Source organism: Hyalella azteca, unplaced genomic scaffold, assembly GCF_000764305.2.
Source record: "Hyalella azteca isolate HAZT.00-mixed unplaced genomic scaffold, Hazt_2.0.2 contig10942, whole genome shotgun sequence".
Classification (NCBI taxonomy): Eukaryota; Metazoa; Arthropoda; class Malacostraca; order Amphipoda; family Hyalellidae; genus Hyalella; species Hyalella azteca.
In genome coordinates, this window is record NW_025940959.1 from 34,233 (window position 1) to 49,984 (window position 15,752).

A 15,752-nucleotide genomic window follows, 5' to 3' on the forward strand; every position below is an offset into this window, starting at 1 on the left:
GACCCGCCTGCGGACTCGCGCAACTGGGCCGCTCATAATTCCTTCAATACTTAACGGATCTGCATGAATTTTGGAATATGAGTATTAATTATCGATACGCTGCCGCAGGAATTATTACAGATTTTTACATGACTTATTATTGGGTTAGGTTAGGAAATAATTCATGCAAAATCTGTAATAATTCCTGCGGCAGCGTATCGATAATTAATACTCATATTCCAAAATTCATGCAGATCCGTTAAGTATTGAAGGAATTATGAGCGGCCCAGTTGCGCGAGTCCGCTGGCGAGTCCGTAGAATTGTCGATCAAGTCCGGAGTTGCAGTTATTCTAAAAATAGAATGCTACCGCTTTAAATCCAGTAAATATGGAATTGTATAATTTAAGCTCAATTATTTCTCAATATAATATTAATCGCAATCCCTAAACCCACCTTAAAATCTTTGGCTTCAAGCTGAAATTCTAAGAGGCATTTTAAGTGGCCATATAAAGGGAAATTAATTAGTAGGAGAAAGGCAGACTCCGACGCAATTACAGTAAAGATTAAGGAAGAACTTCGTCCTTCCTCTCAGTTAAGGAATATCTATTAAATAGTTTAATCGTTAAATGAAATTCAAAAGCCACAGGCCAATAGACTAATTTAAGATGAAGGCCAAGCCCAAGCGCGTTCGGAGTCTTGCCTTCTAGTTCTAGAGTCTAGACAAAGAAGTTTCGAACATGCAGTTAAATGCAAAAAATAAACAACGAAAACTAAGAGTGATCACTCAAACGAAAAATGATATATTAGCAAGGAATGACTTATAAATTCATGAACTCCTGCCGGAGCAACAATTAAGTGGTCGTAACAGCTTCACGTCCGAATCTCAACTGTTAACAGGTCCCTTCCTATCTAAGACTAAGAAAAAAGATCGTCAACTTGGACGATTCAAGAAATACGGAAATTTCTAACAGTTTAGCTGACCAACAACATCGATTTTCCAACCTGAATCACGCGGAGTTCACATCGTCAAAAGGATGAATAAAACTGGCCGAGTTCATAATTAATCATATAATAAAAAGGTAACATAATAATAAATATGCAATGAGAATACCGTACTAACGCATGATACATCAAATGATAAAACTATTTATGATATAAATTATTTAACAAGTGTACAAGAATATGAATTCCTTTTCTGGCAAACGAATAAAATTATTACTAAAGTTAAGGACTGTAGTGACAATAAGACAGGTTGTAATTATATTTGTTCAGGTTAGGGTAAATGATGCAGTGTACAAGAAAAAAAGAACCCTGTTCATTCCTCCTAGCCAGGACTCATAAATTCTCATAGACAACTGTCGTTTAACTGGAAGCCTGACATCATCATTGTCGCGGATTGAGTTGTAATGAAATGCTGTCAGCAAATATTAGATGAAAGAGCCTTTAACGCAGAAAAATTATTCGATACGAATGCCTTAGACTGGATACTAATGATGTTATGGTAACACTTAGTACAATAAAAGTAAAAAACTTTCAAGGTCTCACAAAATTTGGAAACGCTGCTGTTTTTTCATTCCTTAGTTCCTGGCTTCAGATGTTTGAGCCTTGACAGCGCAACTATAAAAATAGAATTGAGAAACTAAACATCATAATGCAGATCATCAACAAACTTAAAAAGGTATTTGCTACTATGCAGTATTTAAGCCACTGCTTTTGCCAGCAGCGTCTAGAGTTGACTTGAGGTGTTCATCAAAGAGCTCGCAGCGTATGGGCATCTCGAGGCTGTAGAAGGGATTCTTGAGGGCATAATCAGCATAAATTTCGTATATTCTATGGAGCAGGGCATTCAGAGGGCCTTGTTGGTGGTCAGCCACGACCATGAACTTGATACCTGTGGGAAAAATTATGAAATAGGGATACAAAATAATATTGAAATTAAAGTTAAAAATTTGGTATAATTGAAATCTACAAGATAATAATTACACCAAAATTGTTTCATGAATTTCTAATTAAATATTAAATAAGAGGGATATATACAGGACACAGGAAGCAATGCCCGAAGGCAGGCTGCAATTGAATGATCCCATATAAATGGAAAAAATAGGGGGACACATAAAACAGAAAAAATTGGGAACAATTGAAGAAACTAAATAATTGACTATTGATTACTAGAATCCATGACTTATATGCTAAGCACAGGTCAGTGACTGCTTGAAGATATTGCATAAGGTATTTAATGAGGAGAATGTGGTTCACCCACAAGCACAAACTACAGACCAGTGAGTGTTTGAAGACACTGCATAATAGACTATTTAAAGAGGAGAATACGTTCGACCTACAAGCACAAACTACAGACCTGTGAGTGTTTGAAGACACTGCATAATAGACTATTTAAAGAGGAGAATACGTTCCACCCACAAGCACAAACTACAGACCAGTGAGTGTTTGAACTTTGAAGACACTGCATAACAGACTATTTAAAGAGGAGAATACAGTCCACCCACAAGCAGACACTACAGACCAGTGAGTGTTTGAAGACACTGCATTCTGAAGGTGTCTGCTGTGAGAACCTCAATGCCAGAGCTGCGTGGCTCAGGACTTAACTGACAAGCCATCATGTACAGCGGATAAAACATGGAGGCCTGAAAATAAAAAATAAGTTAACTAATCTTGGATTAAACAAATCAAGAACTTCTAGCTATTAATCTGTTTCTATTTCACCTTACTTCAAACTCTGGTATTTCACAAAAAAAAATATATAACCTCTTCACAACAAACTATATATAATCTCTTTAAAAAAACTATAAATAGCCTCTCCACAAAAACTATATATAAACTCATTCAAAATGAGAATTGGAGTAGCAAACTCTTCTGCATATACAACTGAAGAAACATTTGCTTCTACTTTATAAGGCTACATGTATAACAAAATCTATCAGTAACATATATATAATTATAATGGTATGATCAGATTTAAAGGTGAAAATTCATTCACCTCGGTGATAACCTAAACTAAATGACATTCTTCATAGAAATATTTCAAAATATAAACATTCAACAAAATAAAAATTAAATATTTATATTAGGTTTACATGGAATAATGACCATTAAAATTGCACCTTCAGATAAGAAAAACGAATCCAATTGTTTGAACTGTACCTGGAAAATTTTTTCATTTGTGGTCAAGCGAGGTCTTGTAAATTTTAGGCTGATGGGGAAATTGGTAGGGTCAGAGAGAACTTGCATAGCATCTCTCTGATCATCAAGCTGTGTGTTGGTAACTTTGATACCATTAACTGCTGTCAGGATGTGGCCAACTGAAAAATGCAACATGTTCATTAATTAGACATTTTTATATAACTTATGATTTTCAATGTAACACTTTGATTTAAAGACATAAATGCAACTTTGAAAAAATATATATTCTTACCTTGCATTGAATCCTATCAATCAAGAATTCCATTAAATAAATGTAATACTTAACATTGCATAGGCAAGTTAGTAATTAAAAAAAATGAGTGAGCATAGTATGGCAAATAATGAAGAAACTGTGTCCATGATATTTCCACTATGACAACAAACCATGGACTTTTAAGTGTAGTATGATACGAGAAGAAAATTTCAATTCTGCTACCAAATAAAATTTGATACATGTTAAAATTGAATGAAGGTTTATAATTTCGCTTTCAGTTGAGAGCCAAGGTACTGTCAGAGCTGACTGGTGTAAATAAATAAAATTTCCCATTAAAAAACAATTTAATATCAAGACTAACAGTGTTTAATGCATAGTAATTGAAATGAACCTGGAATTAATTGACAACTGCAATTCAAGGCAGTCAAGTAGTTGATTGATTTATATACCTAGATGATTAAGAGTTGCCAGCAGGATATACCTAGTACCACATAGTGTCATTGTAAATAAAAATAAAAAACAAGCCTGCTTGACAATAAAGGTTACACAAAATGGGCTGGTTAAGTTTGTAAACAAATATGAAATCATGTGGAAACTCTGCATTATTAAAAGTTTCTACTTACCTTTAATTCCATCTCTTTGTCCATACACAACAGTGACGTTTCTGTTCTGAACTTCAAGCTTCAACTCTAATGGATAACTGAATGTTTTTTCATGCTCGATAGTGGGCATATTGTGATCCAACTGATAGATCAAACTTCCTGATTTACTCAGTATAAATACACAATAAATAGTCATAGTGGATTTTATGATACCTAACACAACAATCTGAGGGAAATTCACAACTTTGTCAATTTAGGGAGACTCTGAAAAATAATATGTATATACAAACCTCAGTTACAATAAAAAATGACAAAGGATTATTATCAACTAATGTCCATTGTGGAATACGAGTTCACTGCCAAGAACACTAATGTAAACAATTCAATACCATTAACTAAATCAAAAGATAGGCATGGATTTGTAGCCACATGCTGACTATTGCTGCAACAACTACCAGTAATTGATTTTCTATTTTTACTGAGCACCTCTAATCTCAACCTGGTAAATGTCCTGGTCACCTCTAATCTTCTTTCTGTGGTGACGTACCTATCCTTCTCAGTAGATTTGGCTGATGTGGACCCCCGAGCCCTGACACTGCCTAGTATTTGCTCCACTCACTCCGTCTCTTGCTTTTTGTTCTTTGGCTGTGCCTTTTGTATCCTTGCCTCCTCAATGCTGAAGATCTGAAGGTTAGTTTTACATTTGTTTTTCTCTTCCATCTCAGTTATTTGTATTTTTTTGCCTGTTGATCAGCAATGCTCTGAATCTCAACTGATTCACTTCTAGGGGCTGTATAAAGTACAATCTTTGCTGCTTCAGTCATGTCATTGGTGAATCTGCTGCTCTCTAATCTATCAATTCTCTTCAAAATGGCCTCTGCCACGGGTTTGGTGATCCTCTCTAGTTGTTGTTGTTAGTTGCCTGGAACTGATGCTTGTAGGTGCCCCTGAAAAAACAGCGGCTCCAGGGGAGGAAAGGGGAGTGGAGGATCCACTCCAAGGATGTCAGAGAAGGATGGGAGCAATGGCTGATGAGAGGAATGGTGCAGTTGGTCCAGAGTTAGACCAGAGGTCCAGTAGGGTTAGCAAAGTGGGGTGCAATGGATAGCTGAAGAGGTGATGGGTGGCATAGTCAATTACACCGCACTCAGGGCAGAGAGGTCTATTTGCTGCACCAATGTGGGCAAGGTATGAGTTGAGCCAAGTTGAGTAGTCAGAGCAGAGCTGGGGAAGGGTGCTTCTGGCTGCCCTGGGGAGGGATAGCTCATTGGACGAAATAGAGGGGGTCCCGGGACAGGGGTCAGCAACACCTTGTTAGGAGCTGCTGAGGCCAGGTAGATGGCAGAACTGTGCAGGGTGCTGAAGGCAGTGGAGTAGGAGTCAGGGGGAGGTACCCCTTCTCCAGCAGGTGAGAGACCAAAGGAAGTGGGTCTGAAGTGTGTGCTTCACGGGATGAGCCCAATGCCTGGGTGACAATAGAGTGGCTGGGATGGTATGGTTGTAGGGTGCTGGCAAGGTACTGTGAGCAGAGGTGAGAGAGAGAAACACCTTCACAGATGGGCACAGGAGGAAAGTGGGCAAGTATGAGGAGCTGATGGATCATGGACAGAGGTTTGCCTGGCAGCTCTAGTCAGTCTCTACTGTTGCTTTTATTCTAGGTATTCCCTGGTGTAAATTCCCCTTGTTCCACTTTTTCCAGTTTACCTTTAATGTTGGATTGTTGGTAATTCTGCCTTTCATTTTAATGATTTTGAGATTGATAGGCATGAAGTTGGCAAGGAATTTGTTTGCCAACTTATTGCACCAAGTCATCAACTTGGGCAGTAGAAATAAATACTCAAGTATGTTCCTAAAATCCTAGTTTTCACCCTGCCAGCACCTCTGTAAAAACTAACAACATACAACATTCATTATGTGCCCCCTGTGACTCAACATTACGTGCCTCTGTATTTTTGTAACAACGTTCATCACATGCCCCTCCCCCTGGAGCTCTGTGATTGCCAAGCACCCCTCTTTAGAGCATAATAGCATAGGCCATAGACATTGAGTGCACTGTGCAGACTGCAGTATTGTTGGCTTTTGCATTGCTTTTCTTTGCAGCCAAGTGAATAGTGACTAGTGAGGAAAACATCTACTCTCTGAACTGCAACCGCCTAACCAGGTTTTTTGAGCCGTGATTTAATGGATTTGAAGGCTTGAAGCCGTGATTCCAAGTTTGAGGTTTGAGCCCTGAAGAGTCACTACAGTGAAGTTGAGTTAGTTAGTTAGTTTAGTGGCCAAATGTTTGCTGGCACTTCAGCTATTTAGCTAGGCCTATCTGGCACCGAAAGTCAAGATGAATGTCACCATAGAGGTGGACCGTGGAAGGTCTCAATTATTCATCACCCACAACGCCACAAGGGGCGGAAGGTCTTAGATGTCCAGCCCGCTGAAGCTAGCACGAAAGAAGCAGTGTTAGCATCTCAGAGACAAAGTGACAAGGAGGGATAGGTGAAAAGCAACAGAAACGAAGACACTCAAACAAGAGGTTGCTTACACAGTTACACGGGACGTCGGCCGCCTGCACGAGAGAGACAGAGAAGGGAAATGTAAGGAATCCTACCTACATAATAACTTAACCCCACAACTGAGATCTGCAGTCAGACACCGCAAGCTCAGCAGTGGGGCGCTTAGGAACAATCCCCCTAGGAACGCGAAATCCCATAGGACTTCTGACGAGTACAGACACACGTCAGAACTCAGAAGTCCCCCCTGAGAGGGCAGTGAAGTTGAGACGTTGAGTGAACAACTGAACGTGATTGTGAAGTCCAGAGTGGCAGAGTCCAAATGGAGCACAGCTCCTGACTCCTGAGCCTCCTATTCTACAAGAATTTTTAATGCAGAGTCTACTCAAATTCCACAAATTTTTAGGGAACCAGGTAAATTTTGTTTCAAATATAGATAGTTTCCATTATCTAATTCTATTGATTAATGCCAGCAGCCTAGCAACACGAGTTTTGACTGATGTGCAGTCAGCCTACTCAGCCAGTCAGTGACAATGACTCGNTGACTGGCTGAGTTGGGGGAACAGTGCCATCAGTATGTTCCAAGTTAGCACAAAGGAACATACTTTAGTGCATTTGGCGCTTAAACGTTTACTCCCATCACCCTTGAGGCCTTGTCAAGTTGTCAGTGAGTTGACACAAACTTTTACCTTCACCCTACTCCGTAGTCAGACGGTAGTCTGGTGTGATTCGTGTGAAAACCATCTGTTCTCGACAATAGCCCGAATTCCGGGGCCTTAACGGCTTTTATACGAATTCCGGAATTTACTTGGAGCAGCGTACTTTTCTGGCTTTCTGTAGCTACATCATCAGAAAAAAGATGAATGATGTAGAGATAGTTCATGAAGGAGCCTCAAATAAAACGAAGAGCTAATTCACAACTGAATTCAAACAATGCAAGTCAGTAATTGAAATAAAAGAAATCACGTGCATACAGGAAAATATCAGCATAAGACTTATAATATAATATAATAATAATAGCGGTTCCCACGTTTATTAGGCCGTAGGCCTGTAGCCGATTCTCAACATCGCAGAACATTCCCAGCATTTTGCGGTCTCGAACTCGCAACTCACTGCTCCAATTCAGCTGTGCTTAACCGCCCGGCCTCCTTGCCGATTCTGACCAGAAACTATCGCACAGAGCCTGGATCGAACCTGCGCCGCTCTGCTACGGTCCTGCCGTCCTGGTACTCTAAACTTTAACCACGGGACACCCTGCCCTGTACACTAGGCATATCCCAAAATGAACAAACAGAACCGGGTTCCTATACATACCATGCGGCTAATTGTTATGTCTCTCATCCGCTTTCTTTTTTTAGTAGAAAAATGAACTGTATAATATGAAAAATACTAGAAATATAATTATTTCAATTTAGGATTTTCTTGCGATGACTGAGAGGGATGGAAAAACATTCGTTGCCAGATGCACGACTGACACAGCGCTAGTTGCCAGCTGCACGTTTGCGACCGCACCAGTTAGGGTCAAGTCTGACTAGGTTTCACCATACAAACCTTTACAGAAGTAAAGTCTGATCGGTAAACTAAGAATACGTTCAAAATTGTGCTTAGGGCAATTAAAAAAATCAAGGCTGAGTGCAAGGTAGTCCCAAAGATCATCAACATACGAACGGAATGTTAATACGAAGGTAAACATCACTATCACTAAATGTAACCCACAGGGCATGGAACTGCTTCTGCTTTCTCGTCGATCATAAAGAAAGTTTATGATACAAAAAAAAGTTATAACAAACGGTTCTAAGTCATCATGGGCTATAGGTAAATACGAGAATATATGGAATAATGTTTAACCTTCAATATAAACATCATAAGGATTTATGGAAACTACCATATTAGTAGTACATAATATATAACTTGGTAATAAGCGACCATATCATGAGCGTGTCAGCGCCCCAGACGAACTCGAAGATCGCTAACAGTAACGGTTAACTCGGGTCACCTATTTTGTGTTGACAAATATAATAATACCACGCTGCTGTTAATTCAAACTTAAACAAATAACTCATCGTTGATGTTAGAGAATTCTTTTTCGAGAACCTGGCAGTTGACTTAGTCGTCGCCGTTGCCACGAGTCGCCTGCAGGAATGGATCGCCGTCGCCTGCAGGAATGGATCACCGTCGCCTGCTTGTTCCAGGCGACGCAGATCTATTATTGCTGATTATCTTGCCGTTCCTGAGGACCGGACGCAAGCTTGGCGGCGACGCCCTGCTGGAAGGCGTCGCCGTCGATCTTTTCACAGCAGCGATAAATAAAAATCATAATTAATGAGTCTTTTCACAGCAGCGATAAATAAAAATCATATTACGATATAAATAAATCTATAATAATTTCAATCCATACCACAAAAGAAAGTTGAAAATTCAATAACTATAATAATTATTATGACCACAATAAGCAAGTCTCCCCCTAAAATAGTAGGGTACCTCATCCTGCCAGTGTCAGGGTCCAGGACAACTTTATTAATTATTATGACCATAATAAGCAAGTCTCCCTCTAAAATAGTAGGGTACCCTATAAGGCTATAATAATTTCAATCGAAGGAAAGTTGAAATTCAAAAACATCAATAATTATAATGACCACAATAAGCAAGTCTCCCCCTAAAATAGTAAGGTACCCTATAATAATTTCAATCAAAGGAAAGTTGAAAATTCAATAACATCAATAATTATAATGACCAGAATAAGCAAGTCTCCCCCTAAAATAGCAGAGTACCTCATCCTGCCAGTGTCAGGGTCCAGCACCTGTCTCTTATACACATCTAGATGTGTATAAGAGACAGGTATGTAATGTAGTTCAGTGCACTAGATATGTGCACTGGCCGGTAATGCCATGTATATTATAATGCTAATAATTTATTTCTAATGTAGTCTCAATCTATTAATGGCGGTGTCCATAAATGCAGTAATAATTTCAATTGGTATTTCTATCAGATGTCGAAAAATCAAAAGTTCACCCTTAATTTGAGAGCATAGAAAACGCCAAGTGAATTAAATAAAGTAAACGAATAACAAAGTAATAAAGTAAGTCACTTCGCAGCTAAATTCACTTCGCGTTTTCTTAGCTTGTAAATTCTTATCAATGTATTTTAATGTATTATTTCCATTGAGTCTTGCAAACCATTATTCCGCTGGGCTCTGATTTAAGACTGATATATTAGAACGTATTGAAGTGTTTGCCTTTCACTCAGAAAATAAATTAGTCCTATTCTCCAAATAATGACACACTACCTGCACGTAGTGCTGATGCGTCCTTTAGCCGGGCAAAACTGTGGGGTGGCCCTCACAAGGGCAAGAAATGCAATAATATTTGGACAAAGTCATTAAATTTCTGCGAGTATAACTGACAGTATATATCTGTGCGTGGGAATGACAGTATACGTGGCAGGAATGCGTGGCCGTTGCCACGTATCGCCTGCAGGAATGCGTGGCCGTAGCCGCACGTCGCCTGCAGGAATGCGAGGCCGAAGCCACGCGTCGCCTGCAGGAATGCGTGGCCGTTGCCGCGCGTCGTCTGCAGGAATGCGTGGCCGTAGCCACGAGTCGCCTGCAGGAATGCGTGGCCGTTGCCACGCGNGCGACGCAGATCTATTATTGCTGATTATCTTGCCGTTCCTGAGGACCGGACGCAAGCTTGGCGGCGACGCCCTGCTGGAAGGCGTCGCCGTCGCCCACCGTCGCCTGCTTGTTCCAGGCGACGCAGATCTATTATTGCTGATTATCTTGCCGTTCCTGAGGACCGGACGCAAGCTTGGCGGCGACGCCTTGCTGGAAGGCGTCGCCGTCGCCTCGCGTCGCCTGCTTGTTGATGGCCACGGCGCGACGCCTCGACACACACTCCTCCACCACCTCCCCGGTGCCGCGGATCAGCCTCGGCAAATAGGTGCAGATAATTACGAGCAGATGTCGTTTATGAGAGCAGAGATCGTTTATCATTATGAGAGCAGAGATTGTTTATGAGAGCACAAATGATTAAGAGCAGATATCATTCATTACAGCTGAGATACTGAGGAGCAGGGATCGTTAATAAGAGTAGAGACCGTTTATGAGAGCAGAAATCGTTTATGAGAGCAGGGGTCGTTTATTAGAACAGAGATCGTTTATGACAGCAGAGATACTCAGTTGCAGAGATCGTTAATAAGAGCAGAGGTCGCTAATCAGCTAGCTAGTTAGTTCCTGTCTCGCAGAGAAATACAGAACTACAGCAGAACAGAGACAGTGGAGAACAGCGTTGCCTACCTCATCAGTGAGGCAAGGTTCAAATAATACGCCCACACATCGCATTGACTGACGACCTCCTTTTCATTACGAGCAGATATAATTTAGGTTATCTCACTCGCAAAATTTTGTTTGAATTATTCCCATAAATTCTCATCGTTATTTAATTCCTGAAATTAATGAGTCTCTTTTCACAGCAGCGAAAAATAAGAATTACATTACGATACAAACAAATCTATAGTAATTTCAATCAATACCACAAAAGTTAAAAATTAAAAAACTTTAATAGTTAATATGACCAGAATATTCAAGTCTCCCCCTAAAATAGTAGGGTACCCTATAAGGCTATAATAATTCCAATCAAAGGAAAGTTGACAATTCAAAAACATCAATAATTATAATGACCATAATAAGCAAGTCTCCCCCTAAAATAGTAGGGTACCGTACCCTATAATAATTTCAGTCACAGGGAAGTAGAAAATTCAAAAACATCAATAATTATTATGACCATAATAAGCAAGTCTCCCCCTAAAATAGTAGGGTACCTCATCCTGCCAGTGTCAGGGTCCAGCACGCGGCACAGTTTGTTCTGCTGTTCCTCCCACTGCGCCTTCGTCAGCGGCGCGCGACTCTTGCTCGCCGCCAGCAGCTCAGCCGTGTCCGGACCAGCAACTCAACGCGATAGTATCAACAGAGTTACACTTCTGAGCATTCAACAGCTTGATGACAACGCTTTCATCACAGTTACACTTGCATTCAACAGTTTAATGCCACCGCATTCATCACAGTTACACTACTGAGCATTCAACAGCTTAATGCCACCGCATTCATCACAGTTACACTACTGAGCATTCAACAGCTTAATGCCATAGCATTCATCACAGCATAAGCATTCATCACAATTACATGTACGATCACTCAAGACTCGCGCCAAACACGATTCATTACTCGCCCCCAATGATCGGGAAGGCAGAAAAATATTTGAAGATCGTAACATCAAGAATACTCGCAGTAAAGTTATAATTAGACTCTGTCCCTCAAAATGTCCGTAGGTAACGAGGATAAGAACAGAGGTAACGAGGATAAGAACTGAGGTAACGAAGATAATAAATGAGGTGACGGAAGATAATAAATTATCAAACGTATACTATAATAAATTAATAATTGAGGTAATAAAGTTATTAACGAGGGTATAGCTCACCGACGTCATCGACGTCTTCAGTGACGTTGTCGACAGGCTCATTGCTCCCGTTTTTCATATTATTCTTCATTAGTTTTTTAATTGCTTTGTTGGCTTTTTTTAGTTTCTTTATTTCCTTCTTCCTCTTCTTCCTGAGTTTCTTTTTTATCTTCTTATATTTTTTACTTTTGGATTTACGTTTTGCTGTTTTTTCACGTCCCGATGAAGAAAATGAAGAGCTCGATGACGATGATGAAGTAGAAGAGCTCGATGACGATGATGAAGAAGAAGAAGAGCGACTTCGTTTCTTAGTTTTCTTGTTACTTCGGGAGGCAATTGAAGAGCTTCTCGACCGAGGAGCCTCTGCCAATTCCATCGTCGGCAGAAATAAGCAAGAATTGTCCGAGCTATTAATTCTAAATGATTAGAGAGCCTACATTAGAACTGCAACAAAGATCGTAACTTTGAAGTACGTTTCTGTGTACTTTCATCACTCTTAAATTTTTGGCTAACTTACAATTTATTCAATGAAATTATTATACTAAAGGACAATATGAATTAAATGGCTAACGGCGTGTTCGTCGATAATGTTCGAAAACAAATCAAATAAGTTGCATAAAAATCCCAAGTGGCATCATTCAGCCTATTTTAGGGGTCTTCAGCTCCCCTTGAAATAGGCCTCTACGAAATTTGCCGTTAATTTTTTACGATATTTAAAGTGAAGAGCATTTCTAACGTACCCTAAGTTTTTAGGACCATGTCGCCAACACGTCATCTGACGTGTTGATGATGAAATAAATTATACATGGCGACAAAAATATCATTACAATATTTTAAAAAATCCAAATAACTTTTAATCTAATAATGAAATATTTAGATACGCGTAATATGAAGTTTAGACATTACATTTTATCACATTTGGATAATTGCGGGAAGACTTGCTTTAAATCATTCAGCAGCCTGAGTACTACCTTCAAATCAACAGAAGTTTTTCAACTTGCAATCACCGACGTCATCGACGTCTTCAGTGACGTTGTCGACAGGCTCATTGCTCCCGTTCTTCATATTATTCTTCATTAGTTTTTTAATTGCCTTGTTATAATAATATAATAATAATAGCGGTTTCAGCGTTTATTAGGCCGTAGGCCTGTCGCCGTTTCTTAACATCGCAGAACATTTTCAGCATTTTGCGGTCATGAACTAGATACTCACTGCTACAATTCTGCAGTGCTTAATCGCCCGGCTTCCTTGCCGATTCTGACCAGAAACTGGCGCACAGAGCTGGGATCGAATCCGCACCTCTCTGCGCCAATGTCGGTACTCTGAACTGTAACCACTGGGCCACCTGTAGCACGCAGCTGCCGGCCTGAATTAGAACCAACCCCGCAGTTCCCAGTGCAGACGCTTGTTCTTCTCCCTGGCAAGAACCTCGAGCTGCTCCCTGTGTGTTGGTGTCAGTGAACTAGACTGCAAATACACGCCCAAGATGCCAGTGTTGACAGACTTGATCAGCTGCCTCACGCCTGCCGAGGTGAGGCGGCACACTGGCAGGTAGAGGTGGCCCCGTCTGTGCACAGAACGCATAATGTGTGACGTGTTTGTACCCGCAGTAAATTGGAAACGACAAAAAATTATTTCAATGGAACGCAAAGTTAATAATTCTCATGCATCTGTTAATGAAGTGGGACGGTAAATAAACTTTCATCTAAACATGTCCGCAGTTTAGAGCCTTGCGAGAACCCGACTTCATGCATGTAAGAGTGATATACGTCAAAAATATTTACGGTTATTTTAAAATATTGAAAAATATATATAGATATATTTTGAAATATTTACAACCTGGCGTCACTGAAGTAAGTTTAATAAATAACAAACCCATCAGTGGTAAGTAGCTTCTCGGCCACGGCCAGCAGCCACGGCACCTCGCCGTCCTCCAGGTCCACGCAATGTAGGTTTGCACCCGACGTGAGGCGCTGCGTGATGTCCTCCGGTTTCAGGTTCCTGCTTACGGCGGCGGCTCGGTAGCGGCACTTGGCAGAGTTGACAACCTCCACGTCCGTTGCGGACTCCAGGCGCAGGCCTATGTACTTCAGCGCCGGCATAGACTGCAGCGCCGCGGCCTCGAGGTGCCCATAGAACAGCCGTAACTTGCATCCATGGCCTGATCGCAGGAAGCTTCCCATTCTGTTGTGGGAAATGTCAGGAGGTGGAGGATAATGTGACCAGAAGGAGTCCAGGAGGCGCAAGTCAATGTCACAGCTCGCCTCGGCCAGCTTGATCAGCAGTTGAGACAAACACAACACGGGTGTGGTGGCAGTGGACCGCACTATTACCCAGCCTCGGGGTTTGTTGTTGGTATTTTCTAGGGTCTTGAGGGCTGTCTGAGCCTCATCCTCTCCCGTTACCGCCCACTGTGCGTTGTTTGGAAGGAACTCCCCAGAGATAATTGCTGCCATGATTGCCTTATTATTTGAAGTCACTTCTGATCAAATTTGAATCAATTTCAGGATTGAATTCATAATTGAAGTTTTACTCATTGCAACATATGATTTTGAACTTGTTCAATACGAATCAACAGTACTAGCTGATACGCGCTAAAAATACACTTTTTAATCCTACTCTTGCAAATCATTTCCTCAGAAGAAGATGATCAAAAAATTGTAACCTAATTAATACTGTAATTTAATACAGTAAAACGTGGTAAAGGGAACAGTGAAAATTGGCTTTCTTTAGTTTCTTTATTTCCTTCTTCCTCTTCTTCCTGAGTTTCTTTTTTATCTTCTTATGTTTTTTACTTTTGGATTTACGTTTTGCTGTTTTTTCACGTCCCGATGAAGATGATGAAGATGAAGAGCTCGATGACGATGATGAAGACGAAGAGCTCGATGAAGATGAAGAAGAAGAGCGACTTCTTTTCTTAGTTTTCTTGTTACTTCGGCAGGCAATTGAAGAGCTTCTCGACCGAGGAGCGTCGGTTAATTCCATCGTCGGCAGAAATAAGCAAGAATTGTCCGAGCTGTTAATTCTAAATGATTAGAGAGCCTAGCCTACATTAGAACTGCAACAAAGATACGTAACTTTGAAGTATGTTTCTGTGTGCTTTCATCACTCTTAAATTTTTGGCTAACTTACAATTTATTCAGTGAAATTATTATATTAGAGGAGAATATGAATTAAATGGCTAACGGCGTGTTCGTCAATAATGTTCGAAGACAAATCAAATAAGTTGCATAAAAATCCCAAGTGGCATCAATCAGCCTATTTTAGGGGTCTTCAGCTCCCCTTGAAATAGGCCTCTACGAAATTTGCCGTTAATTTTTTACGATATTAAAAGTGAAGAGCATTTCTAACGTACCCTAAGTTTTTTTGGACCATGTTGCCAACACGTCATCTGACGTGTTGATGATGAAATAAATTATACATGGCGACAAAAATATCATTACAATATTTTAAATATCCAAATAACTTTTAATCTAATAATGAAATATTTAGATACGCGTAATATGAAGTTTAGACATTACATTTTATCACATTTGGATAATTGCGGGAAGACTTGCTTTAAATCATTCAGCAGCCTGAGTACTACCATCAAATCAACACAAGTTTTTCAACTTGCATTCACCCAAATAACTAGTGAAGTGTTCAGTTATTCATTGATAGCATCGTTGACGCTCCGAGTATGAACGCCTTCAGGAACAGACTAGACGAGGCTATGCAGGAGCATATGTTCAGTCTTAAAATGCCTAGCAAATTACGGACCAGGCAATAAGTCCAGACGAAGCAATGCAGGAGCATATATGTT

General features: G+C 40.3%; 3 protein-coding genes across 5 annotated transcripts; all 3 read right to left on the minus strand.

The window, feature by feature from the left end:
• Positions 1–1,030: 1,030 nt before the first annotated feature.
• LOC108678052 (trafficking protein particle complex subunit 4) lies at positions 1,031–14,676 on the minus strand. 2 transcript variants are annotated; one of them, XM_018166386.2, is made up of 5 exons: positions 14,640–14,676; positions 4,015–4,220; positions 3,139–3,296; positions 2,501–2,621; positions 1,031–1,870 (listed from the first exon to the last, which is right to left on the minus strand). In XM_018166386.2, the coding sequence occupies exons 2-5, from the start codon at positions 4,187–4,189 to the stop codon at positions 1,668–1,670; spliced, it is 657 nt and encodes a 218-aa protein (XP_018021875.1). In that variant the 5' UTR covers positions 4,190–4,220; positions 14,640–14,676; the 3' UTR covers positions 1,031–1,667. The 2 variants fall into 2 exon arrangements, with proteins under 2 accessions (XP_018021875.1, XP_047738587.1); XM_047882631.1 differs by lacking the exon at positions 14,640–14,676 and having other exon boundaries at positions 4,015–4,258.
• Positions 8,127–13,074, minus strand: LOC108678053 (ADP-ribosylation factor-like protein 6-interacting protein 4). 2 transcript variants are annotated; one of them, XM_018166389.2, is made up of 4 exons: positions 12,958–13,074; positions 11,316–11,442; positions 10,234–10,423; positions 8,127–8,676 (listed from the first exon to the last, which is right to left on the minus strand). In XM_018166389.2, the coding sequence occupies exons 1-3, from the start codon at positions 13,025–13,027 to the stop codon at positions 10,261–10,263; spliced, it is 360 nt and encodes a 119-aa protein (XP_018021878.1). In that variant the 5' UTR covers positions 13,028–13,074; the 3' UTR covers positions 8,127–8,676; positions 10,234–10,260. The 2 variants fall into 2 exon arrangements, with proteins under 2 accessions (XP_018021878.1, XP_018021877.1); XM_018166388.2 differs by lacking the exon at positions 12,958–13,074 and adding an exon at positions 11,972–12,074.
• LOC108678051 lies at positions 13,263–14,633 on the minus strand. Its single transcript, XM_018166385.2, has 2 exons — positions 13,826–14,633; positions 13,263–13,517 (listed from the first exon to the last, which is right to left on the minus strand). Exons 1-2 carry the CDS (start codon positions 14,404–14,406, stop codon positions 13,322–13,324), a joined length of 777 nt encoding a protein of 258 aa, XP_018021874.1. The 5' UTR covers positions 14,407–14,633; the 3' UTR covers positions 13,263–13,321.
• Positions 14,677–15,752: the final 1,076 nt, after the last annotated feature.